The sequence below is a fragment of the Anastrepha obliqua genome, chromosome 3 (genome assembly GCF_027943255.1).
Source record: "Anastrepha obliqua isolate idAnaObli1 chromosome 3, idAnaObli1_1.0, whole genome shotgun sequence".
Classification (NCBI taxonomy): domain Eukaryota; kingdom Metazoa; phylum Arthropoda; class Insecta; order Diptera; family Tephritidae; genus Anastrepha; species Anastrepha obliqua.
The window spans coordinates 67601552-67627093 of record NC_072894.1 but is presented as its reverse complement, the minus strand read 5'-3'; the positions used below and the strand labels follow the sequence as shown (position 1 = coordinate 67627093).

At 33.8% G+C, this 25542-nt stretch overlaps 1 protein-coding gene across 4 annotated transcripts in view; it reads left to right on the top strand.

The window, feature by feature from the left end:
- LOC129240784 (bestrophin-2-like) overlaps positions 1-25542 on the top strand; it is a 103187-nt gene that overhangs the window by 31914 nt on the left and 45731 nt on the right. For all 4 annotated transcript variants that reach the window (XM_054876771.1, XM_054876768.1, XM_054876770.1 and 1 more), the window contains one exon: positions 12998-14299. In XM_054876771.1, the coding sequence (XP_054732746.1) occupies positions 14229-14299 (71 nt within the window). In that variant the 5' untranslated portion in view covers positions 12998-14228. The remainder of the gene's footprint in view (positions 1-12997; positions 14300-25542) is intronic.

Genomic DNA, 25542 nt, shown 5'->3' with positions numbered 1-25542 from the left:
ATGTAGCTACTTTGTTCTGGGACTTGAAAAATATAATTAACTTCTTACGCGGATAAAAACAAGTCAGAAAACAACAAATTAAGAGAAATAAAAATATGAAGTGGATTAAATACAAGCGGAGTCAAGGTCTTTGCAAATCACAGTAATTTTGCAAACTTCTTTAATATTTTTTCTTCTGAAAATACATAAAGCAAAAGTTCATTATGAAAATCTATACAGTGCATATTTTAGCAAATCATTTGTGTTGAATTATTTGCTTTACTTTTATAATTCTTCAAGTGTTTTCCGTTTTTGTTGAATTACTTATAAATAATCCAAATATTTGTAGTTGACAAATAAAAACTGTTACATTCCTCAAGTGTTCAAGTAAATTTAAAAATGAAATGATCAAAGACACACGAAGAGTGAGTTGAAATCAGACTATTCAACCGAATAGAGATCGTGAGATCGAATATCAGCCAAACGCTCTTTCAAATTATTAGCCCGATCTTTGATTTACCTGAGGCAGGTAAAAATAAATGTTGGATTTGACTGTTGAAATCAAGCATACCTTCTTCTTCTTGATTGGCGCTATAGCGGCTTAAGCGATTTCGGCTGATTTTAACAAGCCAAGTTCTTCTTGACATTATCTTTCCAATGCAAAAAAAGTTGTATTGTACCTCTGCTACCACCCGTCGGGATTGCATCGAAAACTTTCAAGGCTGAAGCGTTTGTAATCATTTGAACAACATGACTTGACCATTAGATCTTTATTCCCTTCACTGTCTATGATACCGTAAATCTCCTAGAGCTCTTTGTGCCATTGTGTGCGGCATTCACCATTGGCAACATCAAAAGGTCCGAACATCCCCCGCAGAATCTTTCTCTCGAATGACGAACAAGATGGAATTTTCTGAATTTATCATTTTTGCGTCGAGAGAGGGCTTTACTACTCAATGGCCTACTTTGTCCAAAGTCGCACAAAGTCGCTTAGTACTTTAAAATTATAACCGTTTACAGTGACGAGGCCGATGAGACTTTTAGAAAAGACCGAAGTAACAGCGCAGTTGTTAAAGCCAAGGATGTTAATATACTTGAGCTCACAATATTTTCCAGCATCAGATTAAAGAAGACACAAAAGTACATACAACCAAAAAAGTGGGTTGGAATAAGGTACTTACGCATATGACAAGAACATTAGATTCTAAAAGTACCATAAAGAAAATCAAATTTAAAAGAAAGTGAAAACCAAAACTAAGATACGGAAGAGGTAATATAATGACTTGTGGTAGGTAGTTTCCATAGTCAACAGAATTATGAATAATGTTATTTACACTGACACATAAAAGCATGTGATGTTGCTATCCCTTAAAACCTGTATGTATTTTGAAAACTTGCATTGGTTGTTGGACACAAAAATTAGTAGAAAAACTGCAAAAAGTGAGAGCAGTATTTCAAGCCATAAAAATAATCTGTGAAGGTATATATGTATGTACTACACGTAGGTATTATAATTGCTTGCCCTCTAGTTTAAGGGGTGTGTCATCAAGAGCAATGCATTCGATAGTAGTTAGGTACTATTTGTACTTCATTTTCCAAAAGTACTTGCTTTATTTTGATCTTTAAATTTTCTTGCTTAAAATTTTCCTTTAATTTAAACTATTTATTTAGAAAACACTTACTATTTGCATGTCAATATATAGTATATACATATAATTGGCGCTTACACCTTTTTTGGGCGTTTGGCAAAGGATGAAAGTATATTTATTGGGTTCGGGAATAAATTCGTAGTGCTTTTACCGAAGACTTTTATTTAAACAAAAAACAATAAGTTAATCAATTATATATTCGCCGTTGCTGTTTACAACATCTTTCCAACTCTCGACCAATTTGTTGACGCCGTTCTGAAAAAAATCGCCTGGTCTGGTGTCAAAGAAGTTGTTGAGTCAGTTTTTAAGGACCTTTTTGCTATAGAAGGTGGGCGTTACCTTCTGATTTGACAGGAAGCAGAAAATATGACAATCGGTCCGTGCAAGGTCTGGACATGGGGTCTGGCGCTGTCGTGAAGGAGAATGGTTTGACCATATCGATCAGACCTTTTCAGTCGAATAGCCTCATTCACGAGGTGTAGCTGGGCAATGTACAGCTCCTTGTTAACCGCGGCATTCTTTTCGAGCATTTCCCAGCGCATCATACCATCCCAGTCCCACCAAACATATATCATGATCTTCTTTGGATGAAGATCCGGCTTGGCTCTTGGCTTTGACGTATCTTCTGGAGCTACCTACTCCTTTCTGTGCTTCCTATTGATGTATATGCACCATTTCTCATCTCACGCGATGATTCGGTACAAAAAACGCTGTTTTGATCGCGTATTGCTCGATGACGGACGAGATGCTGAGATGCATTTTGAAGGCGACTTTCTTTGGTTTTTTTGTTGAGCTAGTGAGGCACCCAGGCTCGCAATTTTTCAGCAAATCCCATGGAATGAAGGTGATTGAGAATCGTTTTATGATCGCAGTTAATTTTTTCCCCCAGTTCACGACTGGTTCGGCGACCGTCCTTTTTGAAACTTGCAAACCACTTCCGTACTGCAGACTCACCTAAAACAACTTCTCCATACTCGTCGCATATATCTTGGGCTGCTTCGGCAGTTTTTTGAAGAGCAGTTATCGAATATGTTGATTTTCGTTTCCAGGGTTTTCCATTTCTAAATTTCAAAACTGATAAAAAATTAAATAACTCAAAAAAAAAACAAATAACCTACAGCAGAAAGAGTTCTATCGAATGAATACTTACCTTTGCTAAACAGCAAACAAATCGTTGTAAAATAAATGAAAATATAAAAACGCTATGAACTCTTTCCCTAACTCAATATATTAATTGTAACATGTGGTATTTGGTGTTTCTCATTATGTGTACAAGATAGCTGTCTTGCGAGGTTTCGTTATTTGTAAAATTTCACGGTCTCGACTAACTCGTCATAGAACCTCTATGTTAGAAACCACATCGGTTGCCGGAATTTTCAAAATTCGTCTAAAAATCCACATTTCGCGGGCCTACAGTCTGTTCATTTCAGCGACTTTGAGTGTCCAACGTTCCATGTTATAAACTAGAACAGTCCACATATAACATTTCACAAAACGAACTTTAAGATTCATATGGACGTCGTGACAGCTTAAGTGCTTTCTGAACTTACATAATGTAGATCTAGACATTTCTGTTATAGTTTTTATTTCGGCTGATGTATTCCAATTTTCAAATTTCATTCGGCCGCTGTAGCCGAATGGGTTGGTGCGTGACTACAATTCGCAATTCACAGAGAGAACGTCGTTTCGAATCTCGGTGAAACACCAAAATGAATAAAAAGTTTTTCTAACAGCGGTCGTCCCTTGGCAGGCAATGGCAAACCTCCGAGTGTGTTTCTGCCATGAAAAAGCTCCTCATAAAAATATCTGCCGTTCGGAGTCGGCTTAAAAGGTTAGGTCCCTCCATTTGTGGAACAACAGCAAGCCGCACGCCACAAATAGGAGGAGGAGCTCGGCCAAACACTCAAAAAGGGTGTACGCGCAAATTATATGTATATATATATATATATATATATATTCAAATTTTCATTAAGCCAGCATCCAAGGGAATTGAAATTTGAAACTCTTGCCATCTGTACATTGTGAACTATCAGTGTATGATTATCAAAAAATTGGTATAAAAATTAGTAACAGCGATTTGAAAAACGCAATGCTGATTGTCCGATTTTGCGATTGGGTCGCTGTATATACATAATATATTTATAATAAATTTTTGCAAAATAAAAATGAAACTGTTGACAAAAATATCTTAAGCGTGTCCCTAAGATTTAACCAATACCGTGCTTGTACGTGTATGTGAAGATATTTATGGATTTTTTATGCAATACAAAACGCCTTCAAGTCGAAAAGTGTTATTTCCACTTAAATACTTATGTATATGTGTCGGGGGGAATACCCAAACAGTCATGGAGAGAATAGATGAGAGTCGCGCCATTGGTTTAATCTTTAAAGAGTGATGTTTATTTATATCATTCAGTTTCTGCGAAGTGTTATAAAATTAACTTAGCTTGGTACTTTTGCCAGCAGCTCAAAGTTGCACATAAGAAAAAGAAGTTAAAAAGAATGAATAGCGGTTTAACACGTTTACCAGCAAATATTCGCCAAGGTGAAATGCGCAAACAAAAGATGTAATCAAAGATTTACACGCATGCACAGCAGATAAATAAAAAATTTCAGTGATTCTGCAGTCTGATGCAGACATACCGAATTATGTGTATGTGCTTGTATTAGTGTGTGTAGTATATGTACCCTGCAGAAAGAAACCAAACTAAAGCGGAAATGTTGTAGATCAGACACTGATATTTAATAGAGGAAAACATACTAGCTCGTTATTGACTGGTATAATAACACTACCAAAATGATCAATTTGTCCGCAAATTCGTTGACTGTTTTTGGATAAGAACTCGTCGGTGGGCGCACCAATGCATAACGATGATAAGAGGATTATTTATAAGTAGATATTGATGAATGCATTTATTTGAGAAACGTTTCTGCGTACATAACTATATACATATATATAATTTACGCGTACACCCCTTTTGGGTGTTTGGCCGAGCTCCTCCTCCTATTTGTGGTGTGCGTCTTGATGTTGTTCCACAAATGGAGGGACCTAACCTTTTAAGCCGACTCCGAACGGCAGATGTTATTATGAGGGGATTTTTCATGGCAGAAATACACTCAGAGGTTTGCCATTGCCTGCCGTGGGGCGACCGCCATTAGAAAAAACGTTTCCTTAATTTTGGTGTTTCACCGAGATTTGAACCTATGTTCTCTCTGAATTCCGAATGGTAGTCATGTACCAACTCATTCGGCTACGGCGGCCGCCCTGATATGGATATACCTGCACATAATACACAAAGGGTTTTATTTTCCTAGCGGTCTTGTGCATTTTCGTCATATAAAAAAATTTCGATTTTATGGAGAAAAAATAGCATTACACTGACAACAAAAATAAATATCAAAAATTGACACACTTTTTGAGCCATTGTGTTACAGAACTGCATAGTCGGAACGTTTCTAAAAATTCAAACTGAAAATCTTGGAATTTTGATGAAAATGTGTTGAATTTAAATTATGTATTCGTAACAAAGTTTGGAGTTTAAAATTTTATCGTTTTGGTTATATAGTATAAAATATATATTTTTAAAATAGAAATAAAAAAAAATTTATGAAAAGTAAATAAATTGTGAAAACTTTGCTACATTGCCACGCTGCTATAATTTTCAACAAAGGGATTCTATGGATTCAGGAATTTATATAGGATTCTCCATTCAAGGCGCGCCCAAAATGGACTTAACCAAGCTGTATATAAGATATTAATGAAATTCCATTTTTTTGTTTTAAAGTTTAAACAGTTTATTTGCTTTAAATTTCACGATCACGTCATGACGCGTCACCTCCGTTCGAGGCTCTTATGCTCTCATATTAGATAATAGAGCTCAATCATTTGCACGTGCTGCTCACTCGTACTTAATTTTGTGGCTCGGTATGAGTTACTGAATAATAAACTACTGACTTGGTATACGATGCCAAAACAACATGGCCAACAGCTGTTCAAATAAACACTTTCCGTGTAGTATGCAGAGCCTTACACCCGATTATCATTTATCTTAGTCGAGATAATAAGTTCCGAATATTTTCTAGTAGATACCTTTAGTGAGCCATGTGTACACACTGCATCAGATCATACTAGTATATTGTTTAAGATGAACTTAAACCGGATTTTCAGTCCATCCATCTGTAGCACTGACACTATTTTCTGGTTTACTCGTTATGTAAACAACTCATTTTTGGAGCAAAAAATATTCTCACAAGATTCTCGAAACCCCAATGCATTCCGAAAAGGTCACTGTTGGTAATAATACCGGATATGCTGAATGAAGTACTTAGTGCAAAATTGTATATCCAGTATTTGTAACATATTAACGAATTAGGCTGCAATTAAAGGTGCCGCAGGCATAACGCCTTAGTCGTAATCATAACCATAGCCGCAACATTACACCATAAATAGCTGATATTGATACGTAAAAACACGAATAATTTTCCACTAAGTCAATTAATTTTTCATCATTCATTTCTAATATTTAAATTTTTATCCCAAATATTAGAATGAATGTCAAGTATTTCACAGGTTACGGGAAAGCCAAAATTCAATAGATACATACGGCTACAGTTATGGTTATAGCGTTATGATGCGGCACCTACAATCATTTACAGTGATTCCCATATGTTTGACCAGCATCACAGCTGATTGCTGTGGTTACGATTATGGTTAAGGTAGGGCCGAAATTATTTTTGAGCACTGAGACTTCCAGGTTTGCAGCTCACTTCATTATGTCGATGCACTTATTTTTATTCTCTCATAAGTGGTCTAAGCACTCTTTAAATTTTGTAGTTAGTTCACTTAAATGAAATCAGTTAAGCGAGTGTAAATAAAGAACAGATGTTTTTGCTTACCGGCATTGGTTGACTTGAAAGTTGTTAAACAGAATACATAATACACATATTTTAAGTCCAATTTTGCCATAGTTTTGGTACAAATATATTTTTGTTAGGCAGCTGAGAAAACGAAAATCGTTAAAAAGTGCTTTAAATTGAAGCATAGTTTATCAGCACGTTTAGTAAAGCTCGCTTTGTTTTTAAGATAAGAAAGCCAAATTCATTCTTTTTATGCACATTCGACTTCAAAACACGTAAAAAGAACCCGTTACTTAAATGCAAAACAATAGTGTGACACGTATTGGCCTTCACACAAATCAGCTATTTCATTTAACTATCGAAAAACTATGTAATTAGTATTTTTACATTGAAAAGTTTAGAATATTGCAGTGTGCGGAAAGTTTTTCACTTTTTTTTCTGCAAACGGAAATTCATGAGAAATTATTCGTCAGCGAGGAGTGCTTGATACTTCAATTAACTAATTACGAGCCGTTTACAGTATCTAATATTATTTATACCCGAGGGCACCAGTGCACTTTGATTGCATAATTGATGATTTATATAAGGGTTGTTCGTAACAACTTATCGCTATCGATCTACATTTGTACTTAGTTGTACTTACATATGCAGATACATATATACCATACGAAAAAATTATAAAACCAAGATAATTATGATGGTATCTACTAAAGCAGTATTAGAAAACTTAGCCAATATCGAGCGTCTAAACCTAAGTTAACCACACGACACAAAGATGCCATATTAACATTTGCAAAAATTTGCCAACTTTGGTAAGATGAATGAGAAATAGTAATTTTTGCCGATGAAAGCAAATTCAATCTGGATAGGTTCCCAAATGTATTGAAGGGGTAAACGGAAGAAAAAGAAAAATAGAATAGCGCGTAACGGACACCCTCCGAAGTCTTTTATCCTGGTTTGGACAGCCATTGATGTTAAAGGCAAAACATCTAGGAGTTTCATATACACGAAAATAAATAGTTTCAAGTAGATACATATATTACATATGTAAGTATATAGAACTTCTATAAGAAGAGTGGATTTTCCAGCATGACAACGCAGGCGCGTTTAGAATGGCCTGGCTGCCGCCCTGACCTTAGGCCAAACGAAAATGTATGGGCAATACTTTCTCAATCGGTTTTCAAAATTGGAGGACAGTTTAATAGCGCTAAAAGCCTTATAAGTGCGATTTTTGTTGGATGGTCAAAAATGTATCGAAATATTATGAAAAATTTAGTCAAATTGGTGACTCGACGTCTTCAACAAGTAATAAGCAATGGAGGCTCTAACACAAATTACTAAGCTCCAAATTATAAACTAACCCCCTGTATTTGTTTATTTTAAATATAATAACATTGGTCTTATTTTTTTCCGTATTATAATCCCGTATATAATCCCATAGCTAAAAGCTTGCATTGCTTGTAAATATAAAATTCGATTTTGCTTGAATATACACACTTCTGTGTTTATGAAATTTATAAGTGTATCCATTTCGGTGAATTTTATGTCATCGTACGTGCATGATGTACGAGTATACAAATGCCCTTCGTCTTGTTTTCTAAAATTTAAAAATAAAAAAAATTAATATGCGACTAATTGAAATTTAAATGCAAAATCGTGAAATGGGATGGAAAGTTACGGAATCATAAGTTTATTAACTACAGTAAAGATTCGATAAATATGGAAAATGCCGTTAAACGTAATTTTTTTTTAAATAAGTATGACTCGCATACCCACACATTTTAAAGTCCTTAACAGCTCCAAATTCCCAAGAGTAATATTCGACGAGAACCGTTTTCAATAGTTTGAGTGTTTAAGCACACAGACAGCAGCAAGCCTGTGACACACGGAATGATTGTCACATCTAAATCCATTCAGTTAAAATGCCTTGTGTAAATACTTTTCTAAACGAATTTTAGCAATTAGGGAGGCCTTCAATATAAAAATTAGTCTCATCGGCTCAGTAAAGCGTGGGAAACTTGCTTTTAATTTGCAGCACTTATTAATATTAAAGGTATTATATCAATTTTGCCAATTAGCAAATAAATAAATAAAAATATAGTGATTACCGATATACTGGTTTTTAGGGCAAACTGTGTTATCTAACTTAACACCACAGTTGGCACTGGAAACATAATCGCTTTGAAACCTGCCAAGCTAATTCCCTAGCATCAGTATAACCTGAAAATATTCAGAATTCATAGAGTTCAAAATGTTTTGTCGCACCGACAGTGGGATCCAGGAATTCTATTGAACATAAATTTCGGTCCGAAATTCCACATTACGAACTTATTTTTATTTGTCTTTCCGCATCTTGCCTGAGTCTTTCACCCGTTAGAGTTTTACTTCTTCGTATTTCTTTTGTAATCAATGCTTGAATTACCATATGTGATGCTCTGGCCCGCCGTATCCAAATATGTTTGTGCGTGACTATCATGCGGTGGTGTTCGAGATCGAAACTACATATGTACGTACATTAAAGATACATTTTTTTCTAAAAGCGTCCCTCGGGAGGTAATAGCAAATTTACGATGACTTTGATGAGATAATCTGCAATTTTTGACTGATAAAATTCATTGTATTTTTAGGGGAAGAAATTTGGCACCATAATGTAAACCACTACCTGCGAAAACCTATAAAACTTAAAGGTAGAAAACCCATCTATAGCCATCCAGTGCTGTTGATGTAGTGTAGGAGAGAAAAGGGATTTAGGCTGAAGAACTGCCCGAAGCTATCCCCAAAAGGCACACTAATGGACCTTAAGCGGCTAACTTTCAAACCCACATCTGAGGAAAAAACGTTAAAAAAAAATTTTTAAATATATGAGATATGATTTTTGAGATAGTGATTTGGTTTGGGAGAAATATATTACCGTCCTTAAAAACTGGCCACGCTTTACACCAAGTCCTAACGCCTCTAGTTTAAGGTCAGAACTATTTGTTGATTATTGATATATTAAGAATAATAATAGTCCATGGACAGGAAGCCACCTGTAAAACAGTGCGATTAATTTCAAATTCAACCAACTTATTTATATCAAATCCCAATAAATCAACACTAATTTGTGTAACTGAACAGGCCACATAAATTAAGCTAATACTTCTAATATGGCATTTCTAAGTACGCGATTTTTTAAGAATTTATTGCTTAGTTATTATGCATAAATTTCTTACATACGTACATACATACCTCATTTCTAAGAACAAAAATATGTGATAATTGGTTAAGTACAGGGTGATGCAAAAACAAGTTAATTTTTTGGTGTGAATAGACCTCCATTTATTTTCTTTTTTTATTAATATTTTATTTGACTTTATTAGAAATAATACTTCCAGTTATGTATGTATGCTGGCACGACTGCCTTCACTTTAATACATCCCGTCAACTCAATTTACCGCTACCTTTTCGACCACCACTGACTCTATCTAATGAATGGATGAGACGGTAATCGCATTTATCATGTCAATATACGATTTAGCGCAAAATTAATCACCCTATCGTATAATCCTTCCGATTTTTGCAGATTGCCACATGGGAACTAGGCAGTTGCAGTATGCAAACAGACGAGCAATGGAGCGCATAAAATAAAGAGTTCCATTACTCAAAATACTTTTTTTTTTATTTATTTATATTATAAAAGTGATTCAAAATCAAAATTGTGTGATTAATTTTGCGCCACTTTCCATAACGATACCCTAAAAATAGTATAGCGGATCTGTGCTGGCTAATTGACTTCGCTGGCTAACAAAAAAATAATTGAACTTTTTATGCAAAGGGTGGATTGTCTGATTGTGATCACCCAATTTCATACTTTTAATTTTTATACACAAAAAAGTATTCATAACTCTGTAGAAATCGGACAATGATGCCACTATTCCAAAATCCACACAAAGCCGTTACTTTCTGCGTCCGCATTGGTTTGCCAATCCGAAAATTTTGTTTGTGAACATAGACGCTGAAATGTAAATGAGCCTGCTACAAAACTTATTTTCAGTTTGGAAAACATATGTTAATTATTTTGGAAATTAGATTGCAATACTTGCAAATGTTGTTCAAGCGTCAGATTCACTAAGTTTCGTGTAGATACAGTCTGTGTCAGAAAAAAAGAACCGCGATTATTCATGAAGTATAAAAGACATATATTTAAAAAAATTTTACATTTAAGTATGTATGTACAAAACTACGAGTCGCAATTACTCAATAAGCCGTGTAGTCTTCATCGATGTGGAGTATAGCCTGACATTTTCTCGGCATTCTTTGAAACTTTTTTGCGTATCGCGTCGACAAACAGGACTAGATTTTGCGAACTTAACGCACGAGTTACTTTAAATAGTGGACTATCTTTTCCAAAAGATGCTGGCGTCTGGGGACTGGGAAGGCCAGTCCAATACTGTGACGCAATTTGTTTGTTTTGTTGTTTCTCAATGTGTTTTTCTGAGAGCAGTGGTTTTAATGATGTGGGACGGTTGGATATGTTCACCTCTTTCAGTCGTCGTTCGATAGTGTTGACACTCACATCTATTCCTTTTTAGCAAGAACCGATCGTGCTTGACGTAGTCACAAAGAAGGGTCTCCCTTAAAAAGTTAGACCATCACTTTATCCAGCTTTTTTGTCGTCACTCGCTTCAAGCCGCGCTCGGAAAAGTCATCAACATTTTTGTACACCCAACGGTATAATTCCACAACACAACAAACTTTTTGATTTTTTAATTACTTTTACAGCCACGGCGTAGGATAATTTCGGCCCTTTCGAATGCGTGCTTAAAAATACCGCCTCAAAACGCTTCGCGTGCTTCTCACATATTTTTGTTTGGTTGCGTTTACGGGAAAATTTCGAACGACACTAACCTGAGTTAGCACTGTCGTCACAGCACTTGTTGTTTTCTTCTGACACATACTGTATAACAGTAGCTGATAGCCGAGATTTGAATGGTAAATCGCTGTCAGTGTCAAAATAATAGTATTTAGCAGTAGGTTAAAACATGTGTCAATTTAGATTATCCTGTGTTTATATAAATATTAGGATGGCCCAGAATTAAAAAAAAAATTATGTAATTATTTTTATTATTTTTTTAAATAAATATTTAGCTTTTCCGCCAACGATTTGCAAATTGCCATTGAATTTCCATAGGAAGAAATGCAGCTTTTCGTAAATTTGGTATTTGGATATTACCATATTTCACAGTCTTCTCTTCTAATTTTCCTTCACGAATTTCCACTGAAAAGAAAGTTTAGCTGTTTGCGTAATGACCCTGAAATCTCGCCAAAAATTTAAGAAGCTTAGAAATTGAAAAAAAAATAACAAGTATTAATATCATTTTTTGGGCATTTCGTATAGAAATTTAATGGCAATTTTCAAAGCGTCGGCGGCACGAATACGTATTAAATAAAAAAGAAGCAATACAAATATTGGTGACTTAGTTTTTTGGCCATAGAGCAAGTTTAGGGGGTAGCATCAAGAAAAATATTCTTTTTACGTAGATACGTTGTTGGAAAATTCGTGCAAAACGAGACACAGAGTCATAAAAAGTAGACCGATATGTTCAATAGACTTGAAAACCGTGTAAATCGATCTAAAGGAGACAAAGAAAAGTCGCAGATGTGTTCATTATAATCGTAAAAAATGGGAAAAAAATTTGTTCAGATTGTGTCTTTTTTTAGTTTTCAAACCATCTCTTGCTTGCACTAAATTAAAAAAAAAAATAGAGTTTGTTGCTTTTCTTTTAAAGAGCTAAAATGATAAGCGCTTTGTATCTATGAATTTACCGATCCAAATTATGAGAGCTTTTTCCACTGCTTAAACCATCTCGATGATATGTGTAAAATTTTGAGCTCAGAGCAGTTCCCCTGGCTACACTTTTTCGAATAGAAGCTTTTCCATTCGCTTCGTCGCATTCAGTTCATATACTTTTGTTACGGATGTTGAGCTTTGTCCAGATTTTAGTTCGTCTAAAAATAATTCTATAAATTTATTTTAAATATTTTTTTTTGCCCAAACTGATTGTTTTCCCTTCCATGGGTTTTCTTTTTGTTGACATTATGGGACTCTAATAAATTTAATGCACTATTACGAAATACATTTTTAAACTAGAAAACTGCCTATTTTCAACTGTTATTAGAATTTAATCAGACAAATGACTTTGAAGTTTATTCTTTTTCACGCACCCGCTCAATGTTTGCGATTGACGTTTTGGAAAATGAATGGCGTAATGCAAAATAATAAGTAGACCTATGATTTAAAAATCGATTAAAAGCGAAATCGTGTAATTCGAGTACCGTGCAAATTGAGGGACGCTGTATGTAAAATTAATATTCTTAAATTAGCAAATATTTCGTTATAAATATTTTTGTAGTAAAAGTAGTTTAGCGTTAAAATTATATATAATTCAAAAAGATGCCTGCACTTGGAACACCCTGTATTTGTACAGCTTTGTAATGCATTAAATTCAAATTTATATTTTTTATCATTACAGAAATTTCAACATCAACCGCGAAAATTATGCAATGGGAAAAATATGATATGCTTGCGTGCTTAGTGAAAATTAATTTATTTTATAGATAAAAAAATATATGTCAAAAGATACATAAAACTAATTAAAAAAAAGAAATTTTTTGGATAAAACATATAAAAGTGAAATTAAAGATTAGTAGAAAAAATGTCGATTATGAATTTGAAAGTGTCAGGAATCAGTAATTTTTAACATCAATGCCATTCAACGATAAAAATTAAGTCCATTTCAAAATAGTGAATATATAATACCAATTTGTGTGTATGTGTATGTAATTAAGTTTGAATATGTGCATGTCTACTTAAAAAATATATTAACCAATCAATGTCTAAAATCAACACAAGTGATTGTTAATAGTAAGTGATTTAAACATTAACAGCAACAACAAGAAAATACCAAAAACATCAAAATAAATGACAAGCAAAACAGAAAAAGTAACGAACTCGCCTAAAGTCAAAACAACAAAATTTTGTTAACTATATACATTTATAAATGCACACACATACACACATATACAAAACATCATTACATACGTTAAACAAAAGAAATAATAATAGAAATACAATAAAATAACCAAAAGACCCGCATCGCAGACGTGTTGGAATTTCGATAATGAGGCGTGAGTGAGCCTGCCTGTACCTCGCGAGCGGGACAATCGTAGAAAAATCGTTTTGCAATACAAATTCAATTTTCCGTGTCCAGTTGCATTCGTCGTCATTCGCTCAACTAAATGCGACGGACAATCGCTGTTGGTGTAGTTCAGCGGCACGTATCATCGTAATTAATTCACCTGTTCGGCATTATTGGTGGCGGTAATGGTGATGGTGGCGACGGTTACGGTGACGCTTGTTTGCCACATTTTCGAGTTTACTGCGTCAGCAGCAGGGGGAAGATCGTGAACAGAAGCCAACTGCTAGCTAAATAGCGAAGAAACAGCAAATAGCGAGATCGTCTAGAACTGCAACAGTAAATGACAAATAATACGAGACGATGTTATTGGCCGTACACCGCTAGCGTTAAGATTATTCCTGCTGCCGACCATCAATTTACGAGTTGATCATTACCGATTGCTGATAAGTGCAAAGTTTGTCGCTTTATTCCTAAACAGTTTCTGATTGTTCCTGAGCTGCTGCATATTTTCCTCTTCCATTGCTGCAGTCATCCTATATAGATAGTATTTTATAAAAGCTGAAATATGACGGTCTCATATGCTGGTGAAGTGCCTAATGGTAGCAACTTTGGCTGCTTTTGGCGCATTCTATGGAAGTAAGTATAGTATTTATTATATTTATATTTTTGCAACAACAACATCGTCTTTTGAGATTTCGTCCCCGCATTAAATATTGCTTCGCTTCAACAATATTTTTCCTCATCAAAAATCAGTGTAAAATTAAAACACGATTTTTTCCCCCCATTTTTCCATTCCAAAAATTCCTTTTTTTTTAAACTAACAAAAGTCACTCTAAGCACGATAACTCATAAACTAATGAATAGAATATATTGAAATTTGTTTGTTGTTATATTGAAAATGTTGTTTTAATGTTAATACTAAATGAATAAGAGGTGAATGCGTTTAAAACTAGTTCCATCTATGTGTTGGGCCCGGGACTTTTCAGCCCATTTGTTATATTGTTCTTAATCTAATAAACCACAACCTAAACTCTTAATTTAGCATTCCTATGCTACACAGCCTCCCTGCCACTTCAGTCTGGAAAACAATTCAGTGGTTGTATAATCGAAAGAAAAATTCAAGGGTGAGCTGCTCGGAAAAGCGACGCTCCTCTGCTATAAAACTAGTAAACTTTGCTATAGAAACCCTAGTACGCCGCTGCTTGGGTTTAATGTTTTAAAATATGTAGGTCATAGGAACCAAAATCATGGCGCACCGATCTGTATTGGTTTTGTTTCTTTCAAGCACTGTAGAGGGTAGTTGATATGCTGATTCCTATATCGTGCTTAAATTGATGTAGTTATATGTTGTTGTAAGTAGTTATGTATATGTATGAGCTGCACTTATGAATGTCAGACTAAAATTGTTTACTTTAGAAACTTGTTGAATTATATGAATAAAACTTGTTTCAAACAAAAACTATTGAATATTTTGTTCGTTTCAATAGAAATCTCTTAACGGTTGATATTCTTTCGTTTGAGGTTCTATTTCGTATACTAGAAAATAATGCTACCCTATAAATGAGTATGAAGTCGGGAACCAATCAATGCGTATATTTTTTATAAAAAAAATTGTTTGGTCCACGTGTTTGCCATTAAATAATTCAAATTTACAGGGGTTTTCTAAATTAAAGAAAACCAACATTTAATTTTCGAAAGGTCACTGCTTATATTTTGAAAGTAGTTGTGATTATTAAAAGTTTGCATCGATGATTCATACACTTCACAGTTAAACAAATAGGTGCAACTAAGAGATTTCATTTCGCTTTTTGTTGACGCTTCATTGCGGAATTAACTTACTCAGAAAAGCAAATAAAACCAAGTAAGGAGGGCCAAATTCGGTTCGTGTACTTGCGCATATTATAAAAATACATAAATAAGTAATTGGCGCGTACACTTCCGTTTGGTGTGTGACCGAGCTCCTGCTCCGTATTGATGTCGTTGCACAAATGGAGGAATCTACAGTTTTAAGCCGACTCCGAACGGTAAATGGTTTTTATGAGGAGCTTTTTCATGGCAGAAATACACTTGGAGGTTTGGCATTGTCTCCGAGGAGCGATCGCTATTAGAAACAATTTTTTCTATTATTTGATGTTCATTCACGGAATTCAAACCTACGAAACGTCGTCGGGCATCAATCCATTCGGTTACGGCTACATTATAGTAAAATTTAATTTAGGCTGACTGTTAATTTTTGGAATCAAACAAACTAAGAGACTATAGAGTTGCTTGTAACACCAGACAAACGGGCGAAAATATAGTATTAAGATATAATACAAACCCTGGGTGTGGTTTTTATCCGATCTCAATAATAATTACATACGTCGGTTCTAAATGAAGTTGCGAACAAGACGAGTACAAAGCTTAGGCGAATTTACGCCAACATTCACGCCAAGACGGGTCATTTTCTTAAATTTCAATTACGTCGTATTTTCAAGGGTTTATTTGCTTTATTTAGAACAGAGATATCACGTTTTTTGCTTGATTGAAAACTACCTTTGTATGGGAGGTGGGCATGGTTATCGGCCGAATAGCAAAACACCTTGGGCAAAGAGTAAAATGTGTACCAAGTTCAATTGAAATATATTAATTTTCGTGCGAGTTATCGTATACACGGACTGACAAACGCACAATCATGGCTAAATATACTCCATTCCTCATTCCAAGCCTTTTGGTTTATATATCGATATCTAACTCGATTCCTTTGTGCTGTCACATACATCCGTTATATGAGTCAAATTATAATACCCTTTTGCATACTAGTACCCGCGGGTATAACAATACAAGCAAACATAATAATATTGTTTGTTTGTTATGTGGTTGGATACTCGTATTTCCCGAGAAACCGTGAATAAATAATCGAGATAGATTTCAAATACCCTGCAGGGAAAGTCATTAGTATCGAATTGGCTCGGAACTTGCGAGCTTAAAATTATAAATTGTTCGGGTTTCTTCTCTTTGCCATAAAGCAGCTTTCGACTACTTTTTTCGCGCGTACCATCTGAGCACAATGTGGATCAAACGCGTAACACAACGCCAGCACGGTTAGAAACAACTTCTGGGTGTTCCGCTTCAAAAATTGGTCGGAGCTTGTAAATCTTTACTAGTATTCATTATTAGTCATTGATACATTTCAATTTTACAATGGACGTAATCATTTCAAGTTCTTAGGTGAATAAGATATATCAATAATATTTTTTACACCAGTTCCTCTTAAAGTTGTTGAAAGTTATAACCGATAAAGAATGATATAGAATGGTCGAATTAAGGTCGAGAGGGAGCTTAAGGTTAAGAGAAATAAAGATGGGATGCGAAGTTATTGCTCATCGGTCAAGCAAAGACCGTACAGCGGCAAAGAAAATATTCTACACTGTCCTCATCTCTGAAAGAAGAGAAAGAATTTTGCTACCGTCCTGTCTGGCTTTTTTAGGAAACATTTGGTTGTTTTGAATGTACTGCATCAATGGCTCTCACCAGATTTATTAATAAAACTCTTAATGTGCCCGACTGTTCGCGCTATGCTTAGCCCCAAAAATTGACTTTGGTCCAAATGCTGAATGTTCAAAATGCTCGAAAGAACCACTGTTTATCAATTTCCCCAAACACCACAGTGGGTGAAGCCGCGAAAGTTCAAATTTATTCTACTCTACGACAGAGTTTAGCCTCAATTTGCATTCCAAAGGCTTTTAGATCAGTTTTACTGTCACTGCAGGCCCTAATTTTATATGCAGATAGACATGGTTTTTTTCGTATTTTCAGTTTACTATATGTACGAGTGTATAAGTACATATATATAACGGCTATGTAGTAATACTTCACGTAACAGGATTTTCTTTTAACCCAGACATGCCGGCGAGCCCACACTGCAAACTGACATGAAGAGAGTTTAAACAAATTTTTTATCCATACACTGTGTTGAGCAGTTCGCTGAAAAATAGGTGTACTAACTATAACATTGGGTATATCTGGGTTAAGTTTAAATTCAAAAAAAGTGCTACAAAATACAAAACCGTGTAGCTTTTGAATACCACTGGTGGTAAGCGTAGGTTATTTTCTGCATCCGGCACTGTGTACAAACCTATACATATCTTTGTGTAAATGATGAAAACATTGGGAGTATTCGTCATCGTTGCTTAACGATAGGCAAGTGCAGTGAAGTGCTACGGTGTAACCAGCGCATTGTGCGGTAATGATTAGTAATGGAAAACATGTGTATCATTATCGATCAAAATTAGGTTAGTAAAAGTCCTACATATGTACATAAGAGTATGATATGCTTATGTAGTTATTAAGTACAACAGTTGCATTAGCTTACCTATTTATCAGTAGAATAAATAAATAGAAAGTTTTTCAATCACCTTATATATTTTAACTCAGCCAACATACAAAAAAGGAAGTAATCAAATATAATAAATATATTGATATTGTTTCTAAAAATTGTCTAAGTCCTAGGTTTGTATTTCTCTCCAATTCCTTTATTAGTAGTTTGACGTATATGTATGTACAACATTTTGTCGCCGCTAAACGGTTGATTTTAAGCAAATTTACCATTGCAGGAATTCGCTGCTTAAAGTTGACCGTAAAGAAAACAATTTTATTCATTTTCCTATCGATTTCATGTTTTACTCGTATATCCGCAGTAAAGATCGAATTCAGCACGTACTGCCAGAATGTTACACTAATCCAAAGCGGTCGCCTAAATACTCTCATCTTTCATATATGTAGGTATATCCAAACGTTGTACAGAATTTATCTGTTCATCAGCTGGCTGTCACTATAGTAAAGATTTTTGTTATTTTTTAAATATTTACTTATCGTCCATTTTGAGTCATAGTCAGACTGTAGAATGCAGTAAATGGACCTGCTAGATGCTGAAGTATTTTAAAACTTAGGTTTTGCATGCATTGGTAGAACATTTTTGTTTATCCAATTTATACATTTGAATAACGATATATTCTCTATGTAGTTCTGAAGAAAGATTATTGTATAAAAATTATTCACCTGTGAGGCGTTACCCTTAGTGTTATGCGCGAATAAAGTGGGAGTATTAGCAAAATATTTTGCATGAGCAAATTTTATTTCATATAGGAGTCCGAACTGTTATCAGTCATAGAGCTGTCGAATTTTCTGCTGGTCCGTCAGCTCACGCCTTCAGTTTTATTGGTTGCATTGGAGCGCAAACGTTGGCTTTCACGGTATAGAAGTGGATTTTTGAAGGCGAATTTGCACTTTAACAACAAATAACCATTAACTAAAAGTATGCTGAGTCCATACTTTTCGCTGAGAGCAAAATTAATCACTCTATCCGAAAATTTATAAATTTTGCGAGTTCTGTCATACATATTTCACTTGTGACCTAGACAGCTGCAGTATACAAACAGACGAGCTATGGAGAGCGTAAAGGTCAAAATAAAGGTTTTCCTTATACAAAAGTTTTCCAATTGGATGATTAATTTTGCGCCATCTGAACTAGAACTTATACTGCGTTAAATAACCGTAGCTCTAGGACAAGTTCTAACAATTTATTTGTTGCTTATTTAATTGTAGTAATTTTATTATTAAAATATAGTTATGTACTTCTCCTATAGAAAGCATGCAAGGGGTCCCGGTGGTTTAGAGCTCGAAAATTTACGGTATTTTCAGATTTTTTTTACAATAATAAAATATTAAATTTTTATTATTTAAGTTGGTTTACATACAAAAATGAAAAAAAGAACAAAAATTTAATTTTAAAAATTTAAAAAATGGCGCTGAAAATAACCTTATCGGAAAATTGGACCTAGACGGTTTTGTCCATTTTGGCTCTTCTATTTATCTGTAACACAAAAACCAAAAAACGTATTAATCAGTATGACTGTAGCTATGATCCTTTGTACTAGAATAAAGAAAAAAAAAGTTATAAAATGGCGCGGTTTTGAATTTGACACTCTAAAAATCGGTTTTTCCAGTTTTTTAATAAAAAAATACGAAATAATTGAAATAATAATATGATTCTAATACGGGCGATAGCCATTGATGTTGTTTACAATATATTACAATACAATTTCAGATGATTCAGTTGAATAGTTTTTGTTTTTTTTATAACTCCAGGCCGCAAAAAGTAGTGTTGAGATAATTGAGTTTAAAGTTCTGACTCTACCTGCTAAAACGACTGTAGAGTCGAAAATACTAGTAATATACTTCCAAAAATTTGACAGTATATTCTTAAAAGCCTATACTTCCAAAATATTGATCGAAAAAAATTGATTTTTTTACCCATTAATCCAAGTTTTAAGCTTTGTGCAAATTAAGGTCAGGATTATTAGAACAGCGAGAAATTGTATAACATCTGGAAGACGCAGGCCGGGTCGTCCACCAAAGAAATGGCGGGAAGTGTGGGTTTCAAAATCAACAGAAGTGCAATAAAAAAATTTATATATTTATAATAATTTATACATATATTACATATATGTAAATTGTGTTAAGAAAAACAATTGCAAACCTATACTAAAAGGAAAAGAAGAAGAAAAAAAATTATAAAAATTGTTAAAAACTTTTCAGATATTTTTTTAATTTTCTTATTTTCCCCCTTTCTGCTATCGTCTGCATTTTTTCATATAAGCAATGCTCGACATTTTTACATGGAAGACACCGTCAGCAAAAAAATTAGCAAAAATAAATGCAATTTTTTAGCCTGTTTAAACTTGCACATTATTAACTATGAAACTGTATACATAAAATGTTTCTAAAAATTCTGATTAAAAAGTGTCAAATTTCCTTGAAAATTAAAAAAAAAAATTAATTTGCTTAAAGTTAGAAACTTGGATTTGTAGGAAGATGGAATATATTTTGTAGAAAAAAAATTTAAAATTAAAATTTAAACTCAGTTGTCGGAATTTGTCAATGATTCCTTGTGCTTTAGTTATTTAACGCAGTGTAGAAGATACCTATATAAAAGTATTACGAGTTTAAAACATATTTGGATACATTTTCATATGCTACAGTACATAAATTTTCCTTTTTGATAGTTATATATACATATATATGTATGTATAGGGTTTTTCAGTAAGAGCGCTTCAACTTTTGAACTTTTTTGAATAAAACACAAACGGTTTGACTTTTTTAACTAATTTTTTTTTTATTATCGAGTTTGAACATATACATTTAAGTATGAAATTCGATTTCTTTTGCATGACCACCGCGTGCACGTTTTACGAAGTCCAATCGTTGAACCCAATTTTCGACCACTCTTTTGCATAAATCGGCCGAAATTCCAGCAATTTCGCGTTCAATATTGGCTCTGAGCTCACAAATCGTCGCCGGCTTGTTATTGTAGACCAATGACTTCACATAACCCCAAAACGGGACGGCTTGTTAAATGGACCGTAAAATGGTCGTAATGCTCTTAAAGTAGCAGCAACAGAACGATTATTTTCATAAAAAATTTGCACGATTTGCAATCGTTGCTCAAGTGTGTAGCGTTCCATGATGAAATGTATACTAATGAAGTTTACAAATGACAAGCCAAAAATAAAAAATATTGCGTCGTTCACCCTCCCTATCGGAAAAAAGTTGAAGCGCACCTATTGAAAAACGCTGTATATGGCGAAACTCACGAAAATGTACTGAAAAAATGGTTTAGCAGAAAAACAGGCAGCTGTGGTTCACTTTAATATAATTTTATTTCATGACGAGATTCACTCTTACCAATAAAAAAATTCTTTGAAAAATATTCATGTGCTTTTTATTTACATTTTTTTATTATCAAACTGAATTCTTAAAGGCATGTGACTCACTCTGTAGAAGTAAATCAATCTTGTATTAGGCCAATGGCTTAAAGTGTTTTGAATTTTTAGAGAGCATATATAAATTATTCTCATTAAGTATGTAAAAAAGGGGCTTATTAACTTGTTTATTCATTTACCTAACCAAGAATAAAACATCATGAAACTTTTTACAACTATGAAGCATAGGCAAAATTTTCAAACGTACATAAAACTTGAATTTTTTAATTTACATACGTATATGTATCTGTGGATAAAGGTTACTCTTAACCCCCTGTGACTTTTTCCTTTTCCCAAAACTTAAATTGCCACTCCGCGGACGCCGCTTTGAGTCGATAGAGGCCATTATAGAGAATTCGCTGAAGGAGCTGAAGAAGATCTCTTCGAATGTGATTAAAAGGTGCTTTGATGACTGGACTAATTGTTGGCAAATGTGTATTGCTTCGAATGGAGCCTAGTTTTAAGGCGATTAAATTTTGATGATTAAACAATTATTTTGCGTTTTGAAGAATTCCCGGCACCTTTTTGACAGAATGTATGTATCTGTAGATCAAGAAAACTCTTGAGCGCTTCCATGTCAAGTATTCCAAGTAATTTGGGCATTGACGTAAATTTTTCTGATAAAACAATAATAAATTAAGAAGTAAACATTAGAAACTTAAGAAAGAATTTTATAATTTTGGGATTCATTTCATGTTGAAAATTTTGGTATGGAGTTTTTTAAACATAAATATATTCAGCTCTTTTGAAAATTTCTATATTTGTTTTATTTTTTGGTGTACCAGTACTTCGAATTTTTTTATTTTAAAATTAAAGAAAAAGGTAATTTTTATATTATAGTTTCAGCTACTAAAAGCAAAATAAGAAAAACATCTGGGTTGGTGTTCAGAAATAAGGAAAACAAAAAAATCATAATTGGCTGGTGCTTTTAAAAATGAGAGGAAAAAAATTCCCCAACATATTCATAAAATGAAAAAAAAAAACCAAAATTTCAGTTGTATAAACTGAAATATATTTTGTTCTTTTTAATATTTCTATATTTTTTTAATTGGGGAAAAATGCTTCAAATTTTTTTATTTCGAGATTAAAAAACCAGTCATTTTCAAAAGTTAAAAAATAAATAAAAATTAAATTAATTTTGAAAACTAAAAAAAATATTTAAAAAATATCCAATTAAAAACAATTTTTTGAATTGAATTGAATTGTTTTTTAATTCGAAACTTCTAAAATATTTTTTTTAGATTTGAAAATTACTATTTTTTTTACTGTTTATGTTATAAAAAAATGAAGTATTTTTTCCCCACTAAAAAAAAACTATATAGAAATGTAAAAAGAACCAAATATATTACAGTTGTTAATAATACAGAAAATTTTGTTTTTCTTTTTAACATGTTGGCCAATTTTTTTTTGCTCTCATGTGTAAAAAACACACACAATCTTTTGCTTTTAATAGCTGAGACTATGCTCACTCATACCTGAAATTTTTATAGTAGGATTTCCATAACTTTTCTAATTATGTATATTCAAATACGATCAGCGAGCCAGTCGAAAATATTGCTCTAGCGAAGCGCCAGCAAACGCAGCGGTACGATTATACAAGTATAATATTACGCCCCGCAAATCCAAATACTATATATAGTAAATAGGCAGTAGGTCGGTATTTTTCACAGGTAATTGATGATGATAGCGCCCGCCGTAGCCGAATGGGTTGGTGCGTGACTACCATTCGGAATTCACAGAGACAACGTAGGTTCAAATCTCGGTGAAACACCAAAATTAAAGAAAAACATTTTTCTAATAGCGGTCGCCCCTCGGCAGGCAATGGCAAACTTCCGAGGGTATTTCTGTCATTAAAAAGCTCCTCATAAAAATATCTGCCCTTCGGAGTCGGCTTGAAACTGTATATATACATATATATATACAGTTTATATATACATATATATATGTAGTTTATGAAGAAAATAAAAATAATACTGAGGAGAATGTTTTTAAAAAATGACAAAACAGCTTTTTTTAACAAAAATTGCCGATAAAAAAACAGAAATTTTGTGTTAAAAATTTTTTTTTTAAATCTGCTCTCCTGCAACATACGAGTATAATATATATGTATGTACATGTTTTTGAATTTCCATTGCAATACACTAAACTCAAACTTGAAGTCTTTCGCAATGATAAAAAGTCAATCCATCAAAACAAAAGTCAATGTAATAAGGCAAGAAATTTTGTTTCAATGAAGATTTAATCCCTGCAATTTTTTACAAACCTGGTTCATAGTTTTTATGTAGCTTTTATTCTAGTGTATGACAAAATTTAAATGTGGTCGAATTGCAGTCTCCAGACGCTACTGCTTCTGTAAGAGCAAGTAGCATTATTAATTAGGAGTTTTGTTCATATTGCTCACATGATTAATTTTTCTAGGTATTGAGTAAACAACTTTATTGTCAAAGTATCCAGCACTAATTACGAGTAACTTCCACTTCGTCGTACTCAACCAGAGAAGTTGTGAATTAATTTTAATTTTTTTTTTTTAGTTTTTTTGTTTATTTTCTTGTTTAGAGATTGTTCACAGAAAATTTAACATCAATACGTGTAATGTAATTTTGCATATAAATATAAATATAAATATATACAAGTACATAATAGGCGCATATATCCTTTGCGGGCTGTTTGGCCGCGCTTTTCCTCCAATTGTATGCGCTCTCCAGACGGCAATGGCGAGAGACGATTGCCACGAAAACATTTTTGTACTCTCGTATTTGATATTTCATGCCCACAGTTAGCATCGAACTCTGGACTATCCGAATGTTAATCACACTCAACTCTCTTGGCCGGTAGCAATAATTAAAACAAATTAATAACTTTAAATGATTAGCAAGATACTCGCAAGGTACATTGTTGTTTAGAAAGTAAATATTGTGAGAAATTTTTTGAGTCGAAAAATAGTGCACAATTGAATAATAAATATTTATAGTAAAGAATGTTAATTGCTAACTCATGAGAATATGCGGGCATAAAACAGTTACAGTAATTAAGTTCAGTGAATGGAATTCATATTTTGCATCGAGAACAATCAAAATGGACAAATTAGTGACTAACGAAATAATCGAGACGTTCAACTGCATGGATTGTAAAATGAGACTAATATTTACTACAAAAGTTATATGAATATGTGCATTATCATTTTCTTTCTAACCTTAGCGAATGTTCTTAGATACGCTTCATTATTAAAAGTAAATACATATAAAGTGGCACAAAACTAATCACCCTAGCGAAATATGTAGAATTGATTACCATTTGTGGAATATTTGACACTTGTGGAATAGACAACCGCAGTATACAGCAGCCAAGCAATGAAACGCATAAAGAAAAAAATTATATCACTCAAAATCATTTTTTCTTATTTTTCACCTTGTAAAGCGTTTTTCAGTAAGAGCGCTTCAACTTTTGAACTTTTTTGAATAAAACACAAACGGTTTGACTTTTTTAACTAATTTTTTTTTATTATCGAGTTTGAACATATACATTTAAGTATAAAATTCGATTTCTTTTGCATGACCACTGCGTGCACGTTTTACGAAGTCCAATCGTTGAACCCAATTTTCGACCACTCTTTTGCATAAATCGGCCGAAACTCCAGCAATTTCGCGTTCAATATTGGCTCTGAGCTCACAAATCGTCGCCGGCTTGTTATTGTAGACCAATGAGTTCACATAACCCCAAAGAAAATAGTCTAGAGGCGTCAAATCACACGAGCGCGGCGGCCATTCGACCGGTCCATTTCTGGAAATAATGCGCTCATCGAACTTACTCTTCAACAAATCAATTGTAGCGTGTGCTGTGTGGCTTGTGACCCCGTCCTGTTGAAACCACATATCGTCTAAATCCATACCATTCAATTGAGGCCAAAAATAATCGTTTATCATGTCGCGGATCGATACCGCATTCCATTCACAGTAACGTGGCGATCGTTCTCGTCAACGAAAAAATATGGGACAATTACGCCGCCGGCATGTAAACTGCACCAAACAGTGATTTTTTCGGGATGCAACGGTGCCTCATGAATCACGTGTGGATTGC